The sequence below is a fragment of the Oryzias latipes genome, chromosome 8 (genome assembly GCF_002234675.1).
Source record: "Oryzias latipes chromosome 8, ASM223467v1".
Lineage (NCBI taxonomy): Eukaryota > Metazoa > Chordata > Actinopteri > Beloniformes > Adrianichthyidae > Oryzias > Oryzias latipes.
The window spans coordinates 1,025,256-1,049,258 of record NC_019866.2 but is presented as its reverse complement, the minus strand read 5'-3'; the positions used below and the strand labels follow the sequence as shown (position 1 = coordinate 1,049,258).

Genomic DNA, 24,003 nt, shown 5'->3' with positions numbered 1-24,003 from the left:
GAAGACGCTGCAGACACAAAGCTGTGGGGTCATGAGGTCACTTTATTCACATCTCATTTGGATCTGAGGAGTAAAATGAGTGGGCTTTTATTTTGAAGGACATCATTAAAACAGGAAGTACATTTTTAATTAATCTTATCCTTTAACTTACTGAACTTAATAAATAAAACAAAATTAAGTGTTTTTTTCATAAATTTGTCAAACTAACACATTTTTTCATTTTTAAACTTTTGATTCCATCTAAACAAATTTAACTTCAAAGGATTTTCACTGCCGTGATGTTTCTGGGGAAAGGCTGATGGACATCACTCATCAGTGGCGGGGGGGAACTCCTCCTCCTCCCCCGTGTAGTTGGGAGGAGACGGGGAGTTAAGCTCCTCCTCCATCGAGTTCTCCTTCAACCGGCAGGTGGTGCTGCCACCCCCCCCAAAGTTCCTGATGCTGCCACCGCCGCCGACCCGTTGGCCGCTGGTCAGCACTTCCCCACCTCCACGCCTGGGGGGACACCCGCCACATCAGGAGCAACAGAAAGAAAAGGAGGAAGAGCATTGTGAGGAGGTGCGGGGCAGGAGCAGGTTTCCAAAAAGGAGGAGCGTACAGGGACAGCAGGTGTAATCAGAGTGATGAAGAACTGACAGGTCTGAGGAAGACGAAGCTCAGAGGTGTCTGCAGACAGGAGGAAGAGGAGCAGGCAGAAGCAGGAGGAAGGAGTTTAAGGTCACAGTGGATCTCGGTTGTCTCTGATTTATCAGATATTTGTTGCAGAAGATCTCATTCTAAAAGCCGTCAGTCATCCTCACCATCATGCCTCCACCTCCGTGCTTTACAGTTCTGCCTCTACAGACCCCACAGTTTAAGTTGGGGCTCCAGATTACCTCAGTTTGCTCCTGAGTGAGGACACCTCCCTGCTGAGAGCGTCGTTGGCCTCCAGCGCCTCGTCCAGCTCCCTCTGCAGTTTCCTGCGTGCAGCCGCCACTCGCTGCGCCTCCTCCTCTGCCTCCTCCAGCTGATGTTTCAGCTGCTTCATGCGGGCGCTGCTCTTCTCCATCTGCGAGGAAAATGTGAGAAGGAATCTGTGCTGCATCATCCAGAGAAGCGTCCGGCCCATCGAGGGTTACCTGGTCTTTGTAGTCCTGGGCCTGCTTCCTCTCGTCCTCCATTTGGGCGGTCAGATCCTTCAGCTTCTTCTCCTTCTGGCGCAGATTCTTGGCGCTGGCTTGCCGCTCTCTGCAGGTGGAACACTGGAGTCTGTTAGTGGTCTTCTCCAGAGCTGGACTCTGCTGCCATCTGCTGATGTTCACCTGCTCTCCACCTCCAGCTGCTCCTCCGCCTCCCTCAGTTTGGCCTCCAGAGCAGCGACGGAGGACTTGAGCTTGGAGCGGGCCTGACTCTCCACGTCCTGAAGTTTGGCCTTCAGGTCCCGGGTTTGTTTCTCCAGCTGCAGCCTGGACCCCTCCCTGTTCTGAGAGGACGCTCTTTCTGCCGTCAGCTCTGCTCCCAGCTGATCCACCTGCACCACCACAAACCATCAATGAGGATGCGAATCCATGGGAACCCCTCAAAGCTCTTAGGGTCAGGTCTGCAGATTTGGACGGAGGCGTCTCTCTTTGCAGTTCCTCTCATTTCAAACATCCTAAAGGAGGAAGAGGAAATGGAAAAGGTCTTCCTCTGAAAGCGTGAGAACTGACCAGCTGCTGGCTCTTCCTCAGCCGCTCATTCAGGGTCTCCACGTTGGCCTGCTCCTCCTCCAGCTCCTCCTCCAGCTGACTGATTTTGGCCTCCAGGCGACGTTTTTCGTCTGACAGCAGAGACCTGGATGGGGAGGTTAGGAGTTACAGAACCACCAGGGAAGAGGTCCTGTCGCAGTTTGGACCCAAAACGTGAGATCTTCTGGGTTGTCTTATCTCTAATCTTCACTAAATTGTAGTTTATTCTGTCCCACAGCAGCAGCCGTCCTGGACCGAAGGATCAGATCATTTTCACTATTCTCCTCTCTGACTGCGCCTCTGGATCCTGATGAGCATGAAAGCCGTTTTAGTTCAAGTACTTCCAAACAATTACGTTAAATCCAAATGAAGACCCATCATGGACGGTGTGACCGGTCACTGATCTGTGTTGGCGGTGGGGTGTTGGAGACCTTCCTTCTTTAAGTCATTCTTAAAGGGGTCATGTGACCAGATTCTCATTATACAGTGGCAGATGCCCCTGCCCCTGATACCCCCACCCACACACACTGATATAACCCCACCAACTTTAACCTAAAGACATCCAATCCTTTCATAAAGCTCTGCATCTCCACGGTGATCAATCACCTCCCCGAGGAACCCCCGGCCACTTCCTCAGACAGCTCGTCTCTCTCCGTCTCCGCCTGCTTTCGAGCTCTCTCAGCTGCAGCCAGCATCTGGACGGAGGGCAGAAGGAGGACATCAGTGGAGTCCGGAGGAACTGAACCCGGAGGTGACGGAACTCACTTCCTGCATCTGCAGGATTTCTGCCTCCAGATTCTTGCATCTGCGCTCCGCCTCCCTGGCGGAGGCCAGGATCTCCTTGTGAGCTGCGCGACCTTCCTCCAGCTCCCTGTGCAGCTCTTTCAGCTGCCCCTGCAAGCACACCAAAGAATCACTCTAATATGTCCGAATTTAGGATGCAAAGAAGCTGCTGAGTTCCTTCACTTGCAGATGCTCTGACCTGGTTTTTGCGGAGCTGCTTGAGGGCCTCATCACGCCCCCTGCTGGCGGCCTCCAGCTGCTCCTCCGTGTTCTTCACCTCTCCCTCCAGCTTCTTCCTCGCTGCAGATGCCAGAGTTCGCTGCTTCCTCTCCTCCTCCAGCTCCGCCTCCAGTTCCCGCACCTCAAAAAGGTCACCAGGAGCCATGTTTGTGTGTTGTCCTCTGCCCTCAGATGTTTGCACGACAACCATGGAAGCAGGAGGTTTCACCTGTTTGAGCAGCTGCCTCCTCTTCTCCTCGCCCTGCTCCTCGCGGGCCTGCAGTTCACGCTCGTGCTGCGCCCTCAAAGCCTGACTGTTGACCTCCAGGCGCAGCTTGGCGTCTTCGGCCACCTGCAGCTCGTCCTCCAGCTCCTCCATCTGAGTCTTCATCTCCTCCACGAAGGCTTCCAGGCCTCGCTTTGCCCTCTCCAGGTCATGGACCTGACAAACATCAGACAAAATGCCCAACTTTAGATGAAAGTGCAGATCTTCTCCTCCATTTCTCTGAAGCTGAGGCTTACGCTTTTTCCCACGTCGTCTTTGGAGCTGATCAGATCTTCCATCTCAACCCGGAGGGCCTTCACTGTCCTCTCTGCCTCCTGAAGAGCCTCCTGTTTGTCCTCCAGCATCTTCATCAAAGCCAGCACCTTTGTCTCCTTCTCCCTCAGCTCTGCCTCCGCTCGATCCCGCTCCTCTGCAGACTTGGCTGACACGGCTCGCTCCTCTGCCAGCATCTGTGAGCACCAAACAGATGGAGCTCTGATTCTTAGTCTGCTGAGCAGTCGTCCCTGCACTCTGGATCCTCCTCCAAACCTGGTCGAACTTCTTCTGCTTCTTCTCCAGGTTGGAGACGAGCTGCCGCTGGGAGTCCAGGTCCATCAGGACGTCCTCCAGCTCCTGCTGCAGCCGGCCGCGGCTCTTCTCCAGCTTGTCGTAGGCTGCGGCCTTCTCCTCGTAGTCGCCGCTGGCCGCCTCCAGCTCACGCTGGAGCCGCTTCTTGCCCTCCTCCAGGAGCTCCACGGCCGCCGACAGCTCTTCCAGCCTCTTTTTGAGGTCGGACAGCTGACAGATGAGGGAGCAACCACTTTGTTAATATGGTGTTTTGACGTGAGCAGCATCCTAAAAAGATTTGGCGCGAGTTTTCTTTTTCCTGTGGTCAAGTTCACATCAGCATCTTAATGTTAGGGAAAAATGTTCCCAGGTTAGGATTTCTGAAGCTAAGGAGCTCAGACGAGCAGTTTCTCCGCTGATGAGATGAGATGTCCCCCGTAATCCAGCTGCCCGCATGACTGACCTGCACACTGAGGCTGGAGGCCTGCCTCTCCACTGCCTGTTTGGCCTCCATCTCCTCCTCCAGCTGCTCCATCAGGCAGCCCTTGTCCTCCTCCAGCTGCCGGAGGCGTCCAGACAGATTCAGCTTCTGACGCGTCTCCTCTGACAGCAGCTCCTGCAGCAGAAGCCCCTCGGGAAGTTGGTACTTGAGGCATGAAGGCCATGAGCTGTGGAGAGCTCTGGTCTTTGTGGGGCTTTCACCTGAGCATCCTGAAGCTGGGAGCTGATGCTGGAGGCCTCTTTGCTCAGCTTGATGTTCCTGCCCTCTGCCTCGTTCAGCAGACCCGTCACGCTGTCCAGCTCCACCTGGCATTGAGAAACAGATGCTCCTTACATCCATGTTTGGGTGATCAACGCGTGTCGTACAGATTCAAAAGCTAATAATGGAAGCTGCTGCATCAGCAGACTGCTGTCCAGAGGAGGTCTGAGAGGAGGGACTTAATGGTCATGAAGGTCCAGACTCACAGTCATCTTTGAGACCCGCTCTGACAGTTCGTTCCTCTGGCGCTCGCTCTCGCTGAAGCGCAGCTGCAGGTCATTGAGCTGAGCCTCCACCTTCTTCTTCTTCTGCTCCACATCCTGCTTGGTGCTGCTGAGGGCGCGGAGGTCAGCGCTCAGATCTGCCGCCTCCTTCTCCAGAGCCTGCTTGGCTTTCTCCAGAGCAGCTCTGACCTGGAAACAACCATGAGAGTGATCCTGTGATCTGGGATGAGCGGCCAGCGCTGTCCTCCAGCGAGCAGACCTTCTTGGCCTGCTCCAGATGCTCCCTGAGCTCCTCCACGGCCTGGCCGTGCTTCTGCCTGAGCTCCTGGATTTGAGTCTCATGGCTCCGCCCCTCGTCCTCCATGGCTTTCTTCAACATGGCCATCTCCTGCTCACGCTTCACCCTGCCAACACCACATGACCAAGCACCAGGGAGAAGTTCAGAGGAAGAAAGCCGTGAAGGCTCCTGCAGGAGGATCTTCTGAGTGAACGGATGTGGGAAAACTGGGTTCACAGACCGGAGCTCCTGCTGAGCTGCAGTGGTGTCCAGGCTGTCCTCCAACTCAGAACGCAGACTGTTGAGCTCCTCCCCGAGGTCTCTGCGGGCTGCCTCAGCTTTCCCTCTCGCCACCTTCTCCGCCTCCAGGTCCTCCTGCAGCTCTGCGAGCAACGCCTCCAAATCCCGCACCCGCTTCAGCGCCGCCCCCCGCTGTCTGCTCTCCTCATCCAGACTGTGAAAACGAAGATCACCGATGACTATCTGTCCGTCAGAAGACGGTTCTGGTCCTGGACCCAGGAAAGCTCCAGGAGATGAGACGATGTTTCTGACCTGGACCGTTTCTACGCATCAATTCTCCATCTGCGTCTCCTCTCACCAAGCCTGTGTGGTCTGAAGCTCTTCCTCCTTAGCCGCCAGCTGAGCGCGGAGCTCGGCTAGTTGCGCCTGAAGGTCGGCTTGTTGCTCCTGCAGGTCAACCAGCTCCGCCTCCACCTTTCTCTTCGCCTTCTCCACATCCTGACGAGTCTTCTCCTCCTTCTTCAGACGCACTGAAGTGACAGGAGAGCGAAGAACCAAAAGCACAGCTGGAATTCTTTTGTCAGAACTTCAAATGTTTCTCTGACACAAAACTTTGTTTGTTTTCTGCAGTTTTTTTCTAAAACGTCCCAAACTGAAGGAGGTGACTGCCTGCTGACTGACCCTCCAGCTCAGAGATCATGGACTCGTGTTTGCTCTTCAGCTTGCTCAGGTTTTTGGACTTCTCCTCCTCCTCAGCCAGGTTGGAGCTCATGTCGGCCAGCCTCTCCTCCAGAAGCTTTCGTTCCTGCAGACAGGAGCGTTCATGAAGGTTCTCCAGGATTCGCAGGCGGATCCTGACTTTTGATTCTACCTTCTGGAGTTTGTTGTTCTGATCCTCTGAGAGCAGGAGGTTCTCCTCCAGCTTCTTCACCCTCCCCTCCACAGCAGCTTTCTCCAGCTGCAGCTTCTGCCGGGCATCCTCCTCCTGGACGATGTGGGCTTCCATCAGCTGCAGAGACACTCAAAATGTACCCAAAATGCAATGCTTTTTGTCTCATCTATGGATGGGAGCTAAGCCATCAAAGTCCCTCTGACTTGTAACTCCTGCTCCATTTCCTTCTTCTCTTGCTGAAGGGAGATGCTGCGCTCCTCCTCCTCCTCCAGCCGGGCCTCCATCTCGTGCAACACCTCCTCCAGCTCCTGCTTCTTGGCCTCCAGACGAACCCTCATGTCTTCGGCCTCTGCGTATAGCTCCGCCTCCGCCTGGAGCTTTGCCTCCAGCATCGCCTGCTCCTCCACCAGCTGCAAAAAGGAGTTCCTGTCACTCCTCACATCTGTCCCAATCGATGAACCACAAAAATCAGCGTCACCTGAGAGTGTTTCTGGGTTATGTCCTTCAGATCGGCTTCAGCTTTGGCAGCTGCTTCTCTGACTGCTTTTAGCTCCTCCTCCTTTTGCCCCATTTCCTCCTCCTGCCGGGTCACCTGCAGCAGCGGCTTCACCTGAAACACAGGTGAGTCACACGGGAGCACCTTCTTAGATCTTTAATCCAGACGTTTGACTGGAGGAAACCTTGGTGAAGAGCCTCCACCACTGCCAGTTCCTGAGTCTGAGGTAACAGGCGCAGTTCCTCTGGATGACCTTCATGGCGGTCAGCTGCTGCTGACGTTTGCTGAACGCCCTGCAGAAGGAGTTTTCTCAGAAGGAGGCGGCAGCAGGCAGGACGTTTCTCCACGCCAAACCTCTCTTACTTTCTACCCAGGAAGCCTAACGCTCGCGCCTGGAAGGCGATGATGACCACGGTGAGCTTGAGGTCCCGCTCCTCCTCCAGCTGGGCCAGAACACCTGTCCTGAAGAACATCTTGCTCTGTCCGATTCGGTACAGATTGGGGTCCAGATCCAGGTGCTTCACCTGAAACAAGAGAGGAGGTTTGAGGTTCAGTCCGCACAGCGGACACGTGCGCTCCGTGCAGCTCACCATCAGGCCGCACGCCTGTTTCCCATCCATGAAGCCTTTGGGGATGGAGCCTGCAGCCAGGATCTCATACCTGCAAACATCACAGCAGCTGTCCTGAAAAGCAACAACAAAGACCGCCGACCACCAGAACGGCGATGGGCTTCAGGCTCGAACCCGAGGACCCGAGTGGAGCCGCTCGATGACGCAACAGAAATGGAATCCTCTGGAGAAGATTGCTTGAACATCACCTCCGAATAAAAAACTGACATTCCAGGTTTTACAGAAAACACAGTAATGGACGCTGCCCCACCTCTGCCTGAACTCCTGGAACACGATGCGATTCGGGAATCCCTGTCTGCAGATCCGAATGCCCTCCAGAACCCCGTTGCACCTCAGCTGCTCCAGAACCAGGTGGGCGTCCATCTTTCCTGCCTGCAGGGTGGCAGCAGGAAGCTCATGAGCGGACCGGGAGACGGTTTGCAGGACATTCCCCAGAGGCCACCTCCTACCCTCTTTTCGTGGTTGGGAATGATGCAGCGGACGAAGTTGGGCTGGGTGTTGTGCAGAGTCGCCATCAGTTTGCCCAGAGACTCCTTGTAGAGCTGGCCCACCGTGCGAAACATGCCCTTCTTGGATTTGGTGGACGTGGGAACGGAACTCTGGGACATTTTGTTGATGGTGTCCAATCCCACGACTCGATCCACTGACAGGAAACGCGAAGACTTTAGTGGGTGAAGCTGCAGAGGACAGAGGTGTGTGTGGAACAGCAGCACTGACCGTCCTTCCAGAGGTCCTGGATGAAGCCGCTGGAGGAGTTGTTGAGCAGAGCCGTCACGTTGTCGTTCAGAGGGTCCATGTTCTTGGTCAGCCAATCCGCTGCGTTGTAGTCCACCTTGAGGGAGGCTACGGTTTGTGACGGTTCCAGACTCACACAGGTTGAGTTTCCTCACCAATCCTCACCTTTCCTGCGTAGTGCAGCACCGTGAACATCAGCTTGTCCTTGTGCTGTTTGGGTTTGGAGAACTTGGCGTGAGCGCTGTGGGTGTTCATCAGCTTCTCCACGAACGTCGTGTCTGTCGCTTTGGGGAACCAGCACTCCTCGTCCAGCAGAGCCAGGATGCCGGGGGGGTTGTTCTGCAGGATGTGGAAGCACAGACACGCTCAGACGGGGGGGAACTTTGGTTCCTGTGGGGCTCAGGTTGCAGGGACAGGTGAGTGTTCACATTAGCCCCTCCTTCCAAGACTTTGAGACGTTCTTTAGCTCCGCCTCCAAATCAGCAGCTCATGGTTCTAAAGACTGGTTCTGAAGAGCCCCCCCCCAGCACAACCCTTTGCCAAACCAGGTGTCAGAACACTGTTTTTACAAAAGGTTTTCTAAAAGGAGGAGAGTCCGATGTTCTCTGGTTCTGTGGTCCTTAAGGGGCTTTAAGCCTAAGAACCGCAGATGATGGTCCATCTGTGGAGGTCAGAACAGGTTTGGAAGGAGGAGAACAGAACTTTTCAGAACCAACACACACGGCGCCGTGTCTTTGTCTACTGGGAAAAGTAGGAAGGGTTCTTCAACGGAGACGAACCAGAACCAAATTAGAACCCGTTCATTTTGATTGAAAAGGACAGCTGACAGGAAAGACATTTCTCTTCTCCTAAAAACTTTACAGAGTGATTTATTGAAGTGTTGAATCTTTCACGCCTTTCTTTTTAAACGGCTATTCCTCATCCAACTTTGCTTTAGTTAAAAGAATGAAAATATGAATGCATTTGCGTGTCGCTGGTTGTGTGTTTGTGTCTGCGGCGGTGCTGACCGGCCTCTCGATGAGCTCGATGCAGGGCTGCAGGTCAAGGCCAAAGTCGATGAAGTTCCACTCAATGCCCTCCCTCTTGTACTCCTCCTGCTCCATGATGAACATGGTGTGGTTGAAGAGCTGCTGCAGACGCTCGTTGGTGTAGTTAATGCAAAGCTGCTCGAATGAATTGTCCTGCAAACGACAATGTAGGAGAAAAAAGTCTGAAATCTGAAGCATTTAAATGTTTGGGTTTGTTTTTTCCCTGAGTTTACCTCAAAAATCTCAAAGCCTGCGATGTCCAGGATGCCCAGGAAGGACGAGGACTGCCTCTTACTCTTGTCCAGCGTCTTGTTGACTCTGGCCAGGATCCAGCGAAACAGGCGCTCGTACATGGCTTTAGCCAGGGCTTCCACGGCGAAATCCGCCTGAAGGTGAAGGAAGAACTCATGAGAACCTGACCTGGAGGAGCCCCAGGCACCGATGGACGGCAGTTCTGCAGTATACCTGCTGCTTCGTCTGAGCCTTCTGCACCACCTCCCTCCCCACCTTTATCTTTGGGGTGAGGATGGCGCGGCTGAAGTCGGTCACGTTGATGCCCTGCAGGTGGCACACCTTCTGGGCCGCTGTGGTTGGGGGCGGGGTGCAGGGGGAGCCGTCAGGAAGGTCTGGGTTAAGAATAGTCTCATCAATTTGAGGCTTACCAGTGTTGTCGGGCATGGTGGCCTGCTCGTTGTTCCTCTCCTTCTCAAACCTGATGTTTCCCAGCTGGAGCACCGTGGAGACCACCTTCAGCATTCCTGCAGGGGCGAGGAAGAGCAGAACTAACGGTCAGCTCAGAACAAACCAGCTGGAGCCCACAGAGGGTTACCAGAACCTAATCTCTCCTCCTGGGTGAAGCCCATGATCTCCATGGCCTCCAAGGTCTCCTCAAAGAGCTCGTCGTCCTGCAGACCGGGGATTTCCACGTGACCCCCCATCAGGAAGGAGTAGCTGTTGAAGTCCTCCAGCAGCAGCTCGTCTGCAGACACAGTTACCATGGTTACACAGACTGCAGCTTCACGATGTTCAGACGCCAAAGCATCTCTGAGCACCAAGAACTTCTCACATCACCAATGCTTATTAGAAATTCACCTATGAGTTGTGGGAGGGACTATTGGCGCATGTTAGCCCGCCTCCACTTCCTGTCACCCATCTGTTTACACTCCCCCCCCACACACTGTCTTACTGCCCCTCACACCCCCAACCTGACAGTAGCGGTGCAGCAACAATGGTAAAAGTAAATGGTAGCTAGTGTGATTTGGTGGAACATATTTTAAAAACTTTTAGACCATAAATGGTTCATTATTCCCTGCAGAGTAACCCCCCCCCCCCCCCCCCCAAATTCCAAACTTGGGGCTGCCTTTCTGAAGAAAAAATCATTTCAACAGCTGTTCATCTGACTTGAACATTCTTTTATGAACACAATATTGTCAAAAATCAATCAAACAAAACGATCTAGAGGGAGGTTAATGATCTTCTCGACCACCAAGAAAAGCAGAAAAGAAAGTGTTTTATTCCCTAAACCTCTGTGGGAGGGGCTCACCCCTCATCTTGCCCTTGGCTCCAGACACCATGTAGTAGAAGATGTGAAAGGCTCTCTCCGTGTTGGCCTGCCGGATGCAGCGAGACTTTTCCAGCAGATCTGATTGGTTCAGGAATAAACTGGGATCATTTTTTCCACAGAAGTCAAAACTAAACATTTGGCTTCCAGAAAAAGGATACAGGTGTCAATAAACGCCCCAACAAGACAGCCGGACACGTCAAAGTTGAGTTTGATGAACTTCCCCTGCAGATGACAGCAGCCGGTTTTCACCCACCGGAAACTCAAAGGTTCCCGCTTTCATCTGTCTGTGCTTACGAAGCGTGAGGAGTTGTCGTTCTTGATGGTCTTTGCGTTTCCAAAAGCCTCCAGGATGGGATTTGCCTGCAGCAGCTGTTTTTCCAGCTCCCCCTGCGGCCCAAAAACAAATGTTTACCCATAAAAGAGGGAGAACACGGACATGCAGTGCTGCACAAAGAGAAGATTTTGAACACTCACATAAGCCAGAGACCCGGCCTGCTGCTGCAGGAAGAGAACAGTCTGGTTAGAAACCGTCTCAGGACATAATTAGCTCTCAGAGTTCATGTCAGCTGGATTGGAAGCAGCGTCCAGAGAAAAGGAGGGAGCACGCCATTCATGCAGCTCACAGAAGATAAAAATCGTCTGTTGTCCTTGATGGAAAATTGGCTTATTGATTATAAAGATTCACCAAGTCCTGACGACTGTTTTTGATTTTCAGGAACGCCTAAAAAGCTCAGAGGCTGACGGGAAGAGAAAAGGCGACCGACACAACACAAAAAAACGCCACCAACTCCACAAACATCCTGAAGAACAAAACTCCTCCCAGTTTGATCTTTTCAACCGTCTTCTGGGAGATGCTACAGGTCCAAACCGGCCAGAACAAAAACTGTCACTGTCGTGAACTCTCATCCTTCACTGAGATCCTTCTGATTCTTGAATATTTTTATCTGCTTTTTTATTCTATTCATTGTCTTATGTCTCCACTTTTAACACAGGAGAACTCACTGCATCAAATTTGGCTCTCTTTTTTTTATTTTTATGATTTTATTTCTAATTTCTTGGCTGCTGTTAATTGCTGCTTCCCAATGCGAAAAAGTAAATAAATAAACTTTAAACCCTTAAAGAAAATAGTTTGATTCTCCAGAGTCAAGGGAACTGTTTTTAAATGCCATTCTTTGTCCAGGCATTCTATTCTATTCTATTCTATTCTATTCTATTCTATTCTATTCTATTCTATTCTATTCTATTCTATTCTATTCTATTCTATTCTATTCAGAAGGAAGTATAAATGATTCTACATTACATATAAGCTTCATTTTTTTAAATTAACTGTCAAAAACGAGGAGCTTTTGTTTGGGTTTTTGCAGGTCAGCAGTGAAACCAGAAGCCCCAGTGGCGTCAGCAGAAACACTCGCCATGAACCCGGCCTCACCTTGACCACGGCTGCAGCCACTGAATCCTGTTACGGCAGAATTTATGCCTTAAGGTTGGATCAGAACGTCACGACCGCAATGTTTCTGTGCAAACGTGGGCACTTACGGGGTTGATGTCCTTCTTTGGTTTGTGTGAGGAAGCGATGACAGCCAGGTACTGAATGACCTTCTTGGTGTTTTCGGTCTTCCCGGCACCAGACTCGCCTCTACAGGAGGAGCAGAACCGGGTCTCCTGATCAGATTTACTTTGCCTTAAAAACGGACACCTTTGCAAGTTTGCATCTGTCTTTCCTCCTCCAAAGGAATATTCTGGAGGTTTAGTCAATTTGATCAACACTAAACATGGAAGCATTTAGGGCACTTCTGTCTCCACTCTCAGAATTCTGATGGAAAACGGTGTGGACTCACGTGCACAGAATGGACTGATCCTCTCGATCTGTGGGGAGACACAGGAGAGCAGAACCTGAGCTGAAGCCCATCAGAACAAACGTCAGCGCTGAGGGAACACCAGCCTTAAACCAAGTAGCTCAGGGAACAATTTCTCTCACAGAGACGTCTGAAAACAGCAGGAGGTTCTGCTCAGATGGGCTCCATTCATGGCTGAGCACCGGACCCTTCAGAGTCAAACTGAGCAGAGGATTGTGGGTAATGCTTTAGTAGCTGTAATGACAGCTATTTATGTTATTTTGTCGTTCTAAAGTATTTCAATGTTGTGAGTACTGTGGACCAAGGGATCAATAACCCTGAAGATTGAAGGCTACAGATCAAAATGTTTTATAATTATGGGATGTAGACTATAAAGTCATGTGGCAAGAACCTGGGTGATAAATGGCAGCTCTGTCCTCCAGAAACAACCGAACGTTTCCTCTGGGCTGCAGCAGAGATGCTCACAAGTATATGTATATGACGATAAAAGTTTTTGAAGAAAAATCCTCAAATCTGCTTCAAATTCAGTTACAAGAAAATAAGAAATAATGAAGACTTGTGTCAGAACAGTCATGGAGCACGTTACCCTGCAGCATGTTCCTGTAGGCGTTGTCCGTGATGGAGTAGATGTGCGGCGGCACCTCATGCCGCTTCTTGCCCTTGTACATTTCGATGATCTTTTCAGAGTAGATGGGCAGCATCTTGTAGGGGTTGACCACCACGCAGAATAAACCAGAGTATGTCTGAGGAGGACAGAGCGCAGAAAAGCGTAAGAAAACTTTCATTCAGAAGTCAAAGATGTGTTCTCTTCTTTTTTCCTACTAAGAACAGTGAGATGGTAGGGAATTAGGTCCAATCTAAAAGCCTGAAAGGAGGTTCCTTACGTAGATCAGGCTGGAGAAATATCGTTCTCGTAGGTTCTGAAGGACTGAGGCTTCATTGAGGAAGGTGAGAGCAGCCATGTCTTCCACTTTACTGAACTTGGGAGGGTTCATTTTCTGGATGTCGTCTTTGCTCACCGTCACCTTCTGACCGTTGGAGAGTTCCACCAGCACCTGCAGAAGAAACCCGGGCTGCATGAATCCATCCTGACCTGCTGGAGGATCAATGTCAATATCCCGCCCCCTCACCAAATGTGAAGGGGCGGGGCTCTGGGAATTGAAGTTTTTGTTGGATTTAGATAAAACCTGACTGGACTATGTTTTTTTCTCTACTAATCAAGAGGACATAAAATAGATAGATAGATAGATAGACAACTTTAGTTATCCATTTGGGAGGTTCCCGCATGGAAATTGACATCTCCATCGCATACAGCACTGGTTGACATACATATAGGAAAAAGGAAAAAGCAGCACAGTGACTAGAAAAATTAGAAAGATTAGAACAGTAGGAAACAATTGAACAAAATAGTATTTTGTGTTGCTTTTTGAAGAAAAACAATTATGATATGAGTTTTCCAGGAATCTTAGGTGAAAAAGTGCCACATCTGGGGCGTGGTCAGTACCTGCTCGCCCTTCTCCTCCCTGATACTGGCGGCCTCAAACCCCTCCCTCTCTGACGGCACCCACACCATCTTCTTGGCCGCCCAGTCGGCTTGTGCCACCCCACTGCTGTGGAAATCGTTTCCCAGGAAGAGGTACTTGCTGTCGTCGGCAGAAAGATCCGCCATGTTGGAAGTGTTGGTAGTTGGATTGGTGTGAGGGATGGAGGGGGCGGAGCTAATGTCAGGGTCTGCAGAGGGGCTCAATGTAACCTCTGAGCACGATGCGACTCCAAGCCTGAAGGCATCACACAGACATTCAGACAACAGAGATGAACGATAGACTTATCAAAACATCACAAGACCTAAGATGGTCAGAATAAAGCTTCTAGGTGCTGAAACTGGACTGGAATTAATTCAAAAACGATGAAAAACAAGTGCTGCTGAAGAACCAAAGAGATTCTGAAGTGTCCCTGGTGTGGAAGGTGCTCAATCAAACCAGTGACAGACTATGGGGGCCCTCTCAACAAACTGACACCTGGTCAGCCTCACATGGAGGTCTGGGGGCATCTTTTACCTGGAAAAGTGGGGTAATGGTTCCTTATCGAGAAAGTAGATCAGGACGTTTTGAACCACTTCATGGTCAAACCGCTGAATCTCTTTAGTGGTTCAGGTTCATTCCTGGATGAGGAATGATGGAGCAGATCTTTACCTGCTGCCACAGGTTCTTAGGAACAAACACCTTCACAGTTTGTGGATTTTGGATAAACTTTGGTCAATTCCCCAAGAATTCCCATTCAGTCCCTGAACCAAACTCCAGTCTTGTGATTCTTCCTCTCTCATGGTTCCTGGGTTCCCATGCTTGAGATTATCATCAAGATTAACTGTGGCCTCAGTGGCAGCTGTGAGTTTGGGCGAGCACAGAAGGATGGCGACCTGTAAGTTTGGGAAACACCATCCTAACAAAGAGATTCAGCTCTCATTACCACTAGAAGAGGAGCTTGTTCTGGCGGGTCTTGGGCTCCTCTCAGGTTGCCCTTTGTCACTGATTCTGTTTACAACTTTGATGGAGATCATGTTCTAGAGTGAACAGCAACAGAGGACCTCTGATTTGAAGGCATCGGGATTCTTGCTTCTATGCAGATGATGTGGTTCTGTTGGAGCCTTGACCATCTCCAGGGGAAATAGAAATAAGTTCTCTCTCTGGCTTGGGTTTAAATCCATGGCCAAAATTAAGAAGTTTACAGGCCTCCAATTATCAAATGATTATAGTTTTTGATGACTGCTTCTCTTGCTGGAGATGTTTGGAAAGAGTTACGATGCCCAGACAAACCCTTTGGTCAGACTCGAGGTTCTCTGGAAAGATTTGAACTCCAGTCTGACCTCTGCTTCCTTTCTTAGATGTTTGGTTAGTCTCTGATGAGAACGTAACCACGGCAACACAAAGACAGTCATTTCCTTCATTAAAATAATTAGGAAAACAAAGTATATCAAAGAAAACCATAAAAAAATCTTTCTCTTTTCCTTTTTTTTACAAAATAAAGGCCCTATCTGGTAATACTAACAAACAAAAGCAGGGTTTGAATGGAAAGAACAAAATGTTGAATTTCCAAAGAAGGTCAAATCTGATTTCTCTAAAAAACAAATGTTGGAAGTTTCATCGGATCCTCGAAGCTTTGAATGTTTTCCCTTTGATGAGGTCAAATTTGCCTCCATAAAACAAACAAAGCTGCTTTGCATCTGTACGCCGCTCCGTTCATTTACATAAAGTTTTACCAAAGTGCTCCGAAGAATCCTGCTGATAACAGTATCCCCACGTTTCCCTGCTTGCTATGAAAATACTCACAGACTCATCTTGGACTGCTGCCGGGACGTCCCATTGGACAGACGGCAATAAAACATGAAAATCAGCACACAGATAACTCCTATCATCAGACAGGACAGCTGCCATGCTGGAATGCCCATGTTTGGCTAACCCTCCTCAGCTGGCGGGTTGGGAACCCAAAGCCGAGTCTGTGAGGTCCAACGGCACCTCATCGCCTTATAAGGTGCAGCAGCTCAGGTGTTCAACCAAGCTTACCGTCTGCACCAAAACGGTGAATGGTCATGTCCTTGTGTGGCTTCCTGAGCATCGCTAACATTCAGCACAGCAGACTGAGGGTTTGAACTGCAGCTTTGGTCCTCAAGTTACCACCAAAACACATCAATGTTAAAGTAAAGAACAAAACAAGTTTAGCTTCTTAAAAGTAAAACATTTTGACACAAACGGCGTTCTAACTGAGAGATCAGGGAACTGGAGATGAATCTGCTTGAATTCAACACAGAAATGTAGACTGACCTGTCAATCAAAAACATCTATACTTACTGTTCGGTTTAAGATGATGCTGAAATCCAGGATGTTGAAAATATTATGTCAGGTGGATGACAGGAGGGTGAAGGTGATGCTGGGCGCCCCCCTCCACGCTATTTAAACCAGACGCCACCCCCCTTCTGCACAAAGTTTGCATTTCATCTCCATCCAGCCAATAACAGGAGGCGGAACCCGGCTGCTTGCAAATGAAGAGCCTCAGCTTTTCCCTAACGAAAAGACCGTTTGTTACGCAGAGACTGGCAGGGCTTCAGGTGCTTTCCTTTGGCCCCTGCAGCGGTTAATCACCCAAGGACACAAGGCGGGAAATGAACCTGCGATCTTCAGATCAGCAGTAAACCGCTCCACAAACAACAGAAACGCCTAGAAACCTAGATGTAAATATTTCAGATTCTAAATATTAAAAACAAATGTGTACTAATCTAAAGTTGAGGTATCGTGGTTTTATTCCAGTTCATACAGAAGCTCATTCAGTTATAGAAAAAAACAAATGAAAAGCACAGAGATAGAGAAGGGATAGCCATTTTTTGATTTGAAATGGTGTATTTCAAGCAATCAAAGCAAAGAATAATACACAAAACATCAGAACAGAAAACCTCAGTTGTCAAGGAAATCCAAAAATGTGCTTTTGCTGATTCTTAATTGAATCGGTTAGTTCAAAAAGGGCCCAAGACCACAATTTTTCAAAATAGAGATATTAAATGTTCTATGGTCTTCAAGGGAAAAGCTGTCTGATTATGTGCAAACAAGTCCCAGGTCTGTTGTAATGTATTGACTATGCTTGACCTGGAAAAACAAACCTCTTGGACTTGGGCCCCTTTTGAACTAACCCATTCAATTTAATAACATGGACCTGTTCGTCACCACCAAGTGATCAAAAGAATAAAACGGTTGCTATGGAGATAAAAACCAACAGGAAAAAGAAAACGTCATTTTTAAAAAAGTGTTGTTTATCGTGAATGTGTCACGTGCAGCTCTTAAGAGGGGGTTGGGGGGGCATTAAGGCATTAATTACATTTAACATTTAGGGTCCATCCATGTATACAGGCCTTTCAGTGATTTGTGTCCTTGTCTTATCTTAGAGGTCTGACAGCGTTTTTCTTTTTGTCCTTTCCAGCTTTCCGTATTTGCGTTTCCATAGTGACATTAAACTTTCCCGTTTTTTGGTCATTTTTTTAATCTCTGAAAGGTGAAATGTCTCTTCGGGGAGAACTGGAGGGACAGGAGGAGGAGGTCACCGTGTTCGCCGGCTCCTCTGCGCGGGACGTGTCCCACGCCAGGCGGCTCTGGAGCTCCGTGTCCCTCCCGCCGCCGCTGGAGCTCCGCCCGGCGGCGGCGGCCCACGTCCGCCAGAGGCTGCCCGTGTTCCGCCCGCGGAGCAGCGGCCCCGCAGAGAGGCCGCAGAGCCGGAGGAGGCAGGAGGAGAGGCGGCGGTGCGAGGAGGAGGTGGCCGTCCGGAGGAGCCAGATCCCGGATCTGCTGAGGAGGCAGAGGGAGCTGCAGCTCTGCAGGGAGAGAAGGTCCACGAGAGGAGGCGCTGACTCTATGGAGGAGGAGGAGGAGGAGGAAGAGGAGGAGAAGGAGCTGGTCAGACAGCTTCAGCAGAGATGAAAACAACTTTATGTTCATTTTCATCTATGTAGCTGCAAACAGAAATGTTGTCCTAAGATGTTCTGAACTACAATAAAACAAAATTCCAACCAGATTCAGTAAAAATGTCACATAAAAACAGCAAACTGTCATTGAAATGGTCCGAAATGTCGGAGACTTCATCTCAGAAACAAATCAACCCAGAATGCAAATGTTTTTTCTGCTGATGTTCACTGATGTTTTTGTGATGAAGCCGTCCTATCAAACACAGGAGCTGCTTCAACAGCTGCTGCCGGCCTCCATGACATCACTCTGCAGGACACTTTGTCCTGACAAGGATGCAAACCATCATTTACTGCTCGCTGCCAACATCTCGCTTTGAGATCTAGATGAGGCTTTTATTGAAGTGTCTGAGCATCGTCGCACACTGGGGAGTCGTGTGTGGGATAAGAGGAGGCGGCCTGCTGACAGGAACGCATGGAGCCTTCAAACCCTCGCCGTGTGTCTGCTCAGCCTCTCAAGGCACAGCCAAACATTCAGGCGTGTCCACTAAATCGAAAAGGAAACACAAGTGTGGGCATGAAGCTGACGGGGTTGCCATGGTGATGAGAACTTGCCATCAGGTGTCTGTACAAACCTCATGTCATGGTCTCACGTTGATGCACTTTTAACCCCTGTGACCCTGAATGTGGCACGTGCACAGCTTTCAGAGTGCACGTGGGTGAGGGGGGGGGCGGGCACAGGTCACTGTTGCTGAGAGCTCACGTTCAGATTCTCACAGACTTTGGAGACGGTGATGGAGGCCCGCTCACCTGAAGCACACCTGAGCCTGGTGGAAACCTGGGGCTCACTCCTCGGACTTCTGCCGGTTACCTGGATCAGGTGTTTGACGCTCCTGCAGGCGTGATGCTGTAAACAGCGACCCGGTGAAGATCTGGTTGAGTTTACTGCTTTCAGTCTGTGAGTTTTTAGGTTTGGGTTCATCAGATCTTGTCCAGCTTCTGGTCCTGGTCGTTCCTCGGTCAGGATCTCTGCAGCTCTGAGGTTCTCCTTGTCAGAGTTATGTAATTATCATTTGCTTACACGCTATATCTATCAGTTCTATCTTTCAGTAAGAAAACAATGACGTGAAAAGTGCTGACTCTACAAGATCTGATGTTCCTGTACTGCTTGATGACCCACTTTCATGTTATCAACCACCAGACTGGATCCACTGAAGGCAGAACTCCTTTGTTCACGCTGTGACAGACTGATTCTCCTTCTGCAGAAGTCTAGCAAAAACTCTCATCTCCTGTGTGGTTCTTCTCTTTTTGAGGAGAAAGTCAGAACCCTGACACTCCTGATCTCAGCTGCAGCTACTGGACCTCAGGTCATTGAAGTTTCTGCTACGATGCTCTGCACATCACGGTGTCTTCTCCTGCGTTTGGGTCCTCCAACCGTCTCAGAGGACATCAAAGAGGGAGATGAACAGATTCAGCCACATGCAGGTATCAGAACGGTTAGGTGAGACACCAGAAATCTTCCTTTTTAAAGTGAGTCACACTAAAATAAAAGGATAATTATTCCAACATGAAATAAAGTTCATTTCCAGAGTGGAGTTTTAGAACCATCAGCTTCTTTTCAGCAGAAGAATGGAGCCATAAGACAAAAACATAACAGATTTGGAATTTAAATGGGACCATTTCTGAATGGTTTGGATGCAGAGGCGGAAAAACTCACTAATGAGACTCAGATGACCGTCTGATCAACACAACATCTGTTCCGTGCAGCAGAAATGTGCAACACATTCAAAAGTCTCTGGTGGTTTGTCCTAATTGTCACAAACGGAAAAACGTTTTCAGGGTTGATCCGATTGATCTGTTTGAGATCCTTTCATCGCTCCTCCTGATCCGAATATAGAATGAACATCTGCAGCAAAAACTCCCACTGGAGGTCAGAAGAACAGTTTAAAACACTTTTCTTCTCGTGGGTTGTTGCACATACACGGCAAAAATCCCATTTCCTTGCTTGCCTTTCTTTTTTTGCAGCCCATTTACCCCGAGATTCAGCTGAATCAGATGTTTCTGTTTCTCGTGGTCTTTTATTTTAACGATTGAAGCAGGAAAGTGTTTCTTAATGACACAACACCTCCAAAGAGCCGCCTCTGCACCCTGCAGGCTCCAGGCTGGGTCGGTGGGTTGATGCTCGGTTCAGTGACGTCAACAAATGATTATCTGTCATCTCTTTTTTTTCTCTTTTAGACGACATCAGTCATGTTTTCTGCAGACGGCAGAATACTGATGAAGATCTCTTTGTGTGTGTGATCCCCTGCTGGGGGGGCATGAAACATCCTTGGTAGAAAATGCCAACACAAACGATCAAAAAGATAGATCTTTGGTTTCCATGGATACACCAACAAACACTGATCCAAGTTTAATTGAATCTCCTATAAAGTTAAGGACATTTTTTTTTTTGAGGAAAACTCGCCATTTGGGACATTAATGATCAATTTTACTGTCAAAATACCCTCAATTACACTTCATAGTAGCCTATAGGCCACATCTATAAGGGCTCCATCTGATTGGTCAAATGCATAAAGGGATTTATTTGATTGGTTAAATACTTCAAGCTACCATAAGATTGTTTTAGCACATTTAAGGTTGCCATTTATCTTTTGCGATATGCATTTTGCACAGCTTTATACCGTGATAACGATACATTTGCGATATACTGTGGCGGGCAAACGACCAGCAGATCGGTTCAGCCTCTAACTGACTGTGGAGGAGGCAGAGATGTTCCAACATGTTCTCCTCCCTGGGATTGAACACAAATGATAAATGGTTTGAAAAGTTCAATGAAGTTGGTGTTATGGATGTGTGTGTGGGGAGGGGCAGATTAATGAATGAGGGGGTGACGTAGGAGGATCAGACTTCCTTCACTTTGATTGGATAGCGTGGAAATGCTCCTCCCCCTTCCATCTGCTTCGGTTTGGTTCCACACGTGTTCTCAGGGGAGAACCCGTCATGGAACCGCCTGGAGAATCCCGCAGTTCCAACAGCTGCTCGTTTGGTGGCGCTATCGCGAGAACACGCCCCTCCAAGTGTGACGAACGGATGCCTTTTAGTCGTCCCTGCGTCAGCTGCAGCTACAGCAAAAGAGCTCACACCGCCCCCTAGTGCTGGTCTGAAGAGAGTTCTGGAAACAACACACTAGTGTGAATGTGGGTGTGCAGTTTGTCGTAAACAAACCGAGCTTTTAAACTCACTCCATCCGCGTTAAATGAATATTCAGAACATCAGCAGAGTTCAGGAGAACCTTCCTGCTAGTTTTGTGAAAAACATCGTTTTCTCTGATGGTTCCGTTCATCACCTCTAAGGAGGCCTGCTGCCTTCAAGGTATGAATGTTTAAATGACTAAATGGCTGAACTCCCCCAGAGCAAAAAGTAAAAAAAATCTGAAGGATCGCATCCGTCAGTCTGTGGGAATCCCAGAAAAATGTAGTTCAGCTCATGAGAAGGGAGAGCATCAACCAGCAGGGGGGGGGGGCTCAGTGGAAATAAATAGTTTCACTTCCAACACCCCCTCCTGAGTGATAAACGCCTCCTCTTTCTGCTCCAAACCCTGAAGGCTGTGCTGGTGCCAGTCAGAGCTCGGCGATGCATTCCCACCTCAGCGTCTTGTTTAAAGCTGCGCCGCTGATGAAGCAGAAGGTCACAGAGTCTCTGTGTGTTTGCACTGACGGAAAAACACAACTTAAGATGAAGCATCGCCATCATCAAGCTCCATTAGAGCCACAGCGGCGCACAAATGTGCATGCGATGCGCTCTCAGGGACTCGCCGCTCTTGGTTTAGTGCAGCGACAGACTCCTGTCATCATTCATGTGCTGCAGAGCTGCACCGTTGACCCCGCTGTGACGAGAAATCCCAGTTTTTACTGAAACGCCTCCGACTAATCACACCATCAGTGACCTGCAGTCATTACGCCTCCTGACCTTTACTGAGAGTCTGTCGTGAACTCGGGAAGCACTTGTTTCAGCTGGAAAGGTGACGGTTAAAAGCCCCCCCCTTCCCTCTAGCATGGAGAATTAAACTTCCCACAACAGCGGTGGAGGAGTGATGATGAGGCAAAACATATTTATCCGTGTAGAGCATGCAGTGTGCAAAGACACAGTGCTTAACATGAAAAGAAACATTAAAAGTGTGATCAGTGAATTAAAATGTATAGAAAGTGAAAAGTATTTAAAGTAATCCTGAAGTACATGTTTGAAAACAGCTGAGAACAGGTGGGGCTTTAACCTGGATTTAAATCAACTGTTCCAGCTGATCTCAGGCTTTCTGGACATCTGTTCCACTCATTTGGAGGTTGCCTGCCGCATTCTAAAGGTCCATTTGGACTCTAGAGCCACGTCATGGCGTCTCCTCGATCGTCTGGAGTGTCCCATGATGGACGGGCGTCACCCGTTGGGTGTGAGTGACCAACGGGCATCGCGACTTTGGGCGGAGTCTGGGAATGCGTGCTGGGTTCTGACAGCTACCCCTGGCTGCAGTGTGCAGAACGAGGCGGAGCTCAACGTGGGCGGGGCTCAACATTGAGCCCCGCCCACGTTGAGCTCCGCCTCGTTCTGCTCTTACAGTCAGTGGCGGTTCTACACTGACTTACTCCCTGGGCGAGTAACCCCACAGCCCCCCCCCCCCCCCCCCCCCCCGCACACCTACAAAATTTGACAACATCCTGTTGTGTTCCCTATCTTCTATTTAGCTATTTTACACAAAAAATGCATGAATTTTCTAGACTCGTATTACAGGGGTGTCAAACTCAGTCACACAGGGGCCTAAGTTAAAAACACGCTTAAGGTTTTGGGCCGAAGAAGATAAACATTTACTGAACACACTAAAGCTAAACTTTTAAACCTTTTAAACTGAACTTTTTGAACATAAATATGAATAAAAACAGGAACACAAGTTAAACCTTAAATAATATTTTGCTCCCCATAGAAATATATTCTGTCAAAATTATACAAATATGAACATGCTGCAGAACAAAACAAAGAAAGCCTGGAAATATTAATAAGAAATTACAAATCAAATAATTCCATTTTTTTTGCTCTTTTATCATTTTTTAGAGAAATTTTTTTAGAGCTTGACTCCTGCTTCATTTTTAGCAATAATTTCTTAATGTGTGACGTCCTGTGTGTGTCTTTGTGAAACATATCAGAGGGATTAGATCTAAAAATAAAACTTATTGTGATTAATATGTTTAGGTCTTATAAAACATTAAAGACTAAATCATAGAACTCATCAGTGGGATTACTCCAAAAATATTTGGCATTTCCCTAAATTTGTGCAACACCAACAGCAGAAATCCACCAAAAAAACTCAATCCATAAAAAATGGTCTGATCTCATCCCCCTCCCCCTCCCCTTCCCTCTGACACACGCGGCTCCGTCTCTATGACGGGAGGCGCAGCTGCGGCCCAGAGTTCATTGTCAGATAGAAAAAGACTCCCAATCACCTGTTAGTCTGATTCAGCCAGCCACCGGCGAGTTGCGCCCCCCTCTCGAGTTTTTTGACTTATGTTCCAAAGACTACCGCAAAGAGGTGTGGCCGCAAGCGTCTTGTAGCAGAGGGCGGTGGTCACGTGCGCATCGGGTCTGCTGTGTCGGAGCAAAGAATTGTGGGAATTAATCTCCATTGCCTGCTTTTTTCGAAATTGGGTTGAGCACGGATGTTTGTTCTGCCTAATTCCTTTTCATGTGCCTGTTTTACGTTGTTTCACTCTGAGGTATTCTTTTTTTTTTCTTTTTTTTTTTTTGCACCATAAGGTGTGAAGAGCAAATAGGAGGAAGACATTCTTAAGAGTCTGATGTGTCATAATTAAAGCATTAAGTGTCGGCTGCTGAAGCAATTTCAAATTAAAAGCTGCAAGCTTCCTCTTTGAATATCGTAGCACAATATGAGTAACGCACGCATCGGGCACGGCAAATGCCGCCCCCTATGAAGTGCCGCCCTGGGCGACCGCCCACATCGCCCATATCTAAAACCGCCACTGCTTACAGTGTTCGTGAGTCTGTTTTAGTGCAGGTGTTTGCATGCATTAAAATGTGTACATTTTGCCAGTTTCGGTTTTCCTGCGTGAATGTGTTTTTGGTGGCTTCACTCTGCAGCAATTTGGGGAACCCATACTGCCACAATCTCCTCTCCTGATTGGCTCAGAGTACCAGAGCGGGTCACCAGAGCTGCTGCAACGCCTCATGCTGCTGTTGAACAAGTCAACAATATTTTAGTGAAATGTGAGGCGCTGAGTGTGGGAACGACCTGAACGGAAAGAAGACAACAACCAGGAAG

General features: G+C 49.0%; 2 protein-coding genes across 3 annotated transcripts; one reads left to right on the top strand and one right to left on the bottom strand.

The window, feature by feature from the left end:
* Positions 1-22: 22 nt before the first annotated feature.
* On the bottom strand, positions 23-16,161 carry LOC101172658 (myosin-11). Of its 2 annotated transcripts, XM_023957259.1 has the most exons (42): positions 16,087-16,161; positions 13,746-14,019; positions 13,126-13,296; positions 12,828-12,984; positions 12,224-12,251; positions 11,922-12,021; positions 10,680-10,772; positions 10,544-10,607; positions 10,365-10,463; positions 9,657-9,800; positions 9,484-9,579; positions 9,287-9,405; positions 9,055-9,207; positions 8,801-8,974; positions 7,959-8,132; positions 7,776-7,890; positions 7,508-7,701; positions 7,309-7,430; positions 7,020-7,089; positions 6,793-6,953; positions 6,614-6,722; positions 6,412-6,543; positions 6,137-6,343; positions 5,913-6,050; positions 5,723-5,846; positions 5,400-5,571; positions 5,043-5,255; positions 4,784-4,928; positions 4,507-4,713; positions 4,243-4,347; positions 4,004-4,156; positions 3,523-3,771; positions 3,231-3,443; positions 2,938-3,150; positions 2,689-2,850; positions 2,472-2,600; positions 2,313-2,401; positions 1,689-1,812; positions 1,302-1,510; positions 1,119-1,227; positions 876-1,048; positions 23-495 (listed from the first exon to the last, which is right to left on the bottom strand). In XM_023957259.1, exons 2-42 carry the CDS (start codon positions 13,908-13,910, stop codon positions 306-308), a joined length of 5,964 nt encoding a protein of 1,987 aa, XP_023813027.1. In that variant the 5' UTR covers positions 13,911-14,019; positions 16,087-16,161; the 3' UTR covers positions 23-305. The 2 variants fall into 2 exon arrangements, with proteins under 2 accessions (XP_023813027.1, XP_023813026.1); XM_023957258.1 differs by lacking the exons at positions 10,680-10,772; positions 11,922-12,021; positions 12,224-12,251; ... (2 more) ...; positions 13,746-14,019; positions 16,087-16,161 and having other exon boundaries at positions 381-666; positions 10,365-10,629.
* Positions 16,162-16,871: 710 nt separating this feature from the next.
* c8h11orf88 (chromosome 8 C11orf88 homolog) lies at positions 16,872-17,794 on the top strand. Its single transcript, XM_023957257.1, has one exon. It carries the CDS (start codon positions 17,284-17,286, stop codon positions 17,698-17,700), a length of 417 nt encoding a protein of 138 aa, XP_023813025.1. The 5' UTR covers positions 16,872-17,283; the 3' UTR covers positions 17,701-17,794.
* The last annotated feature ends 6,209 nt before the right edge of the window (positions 17,795-24,003 follow it).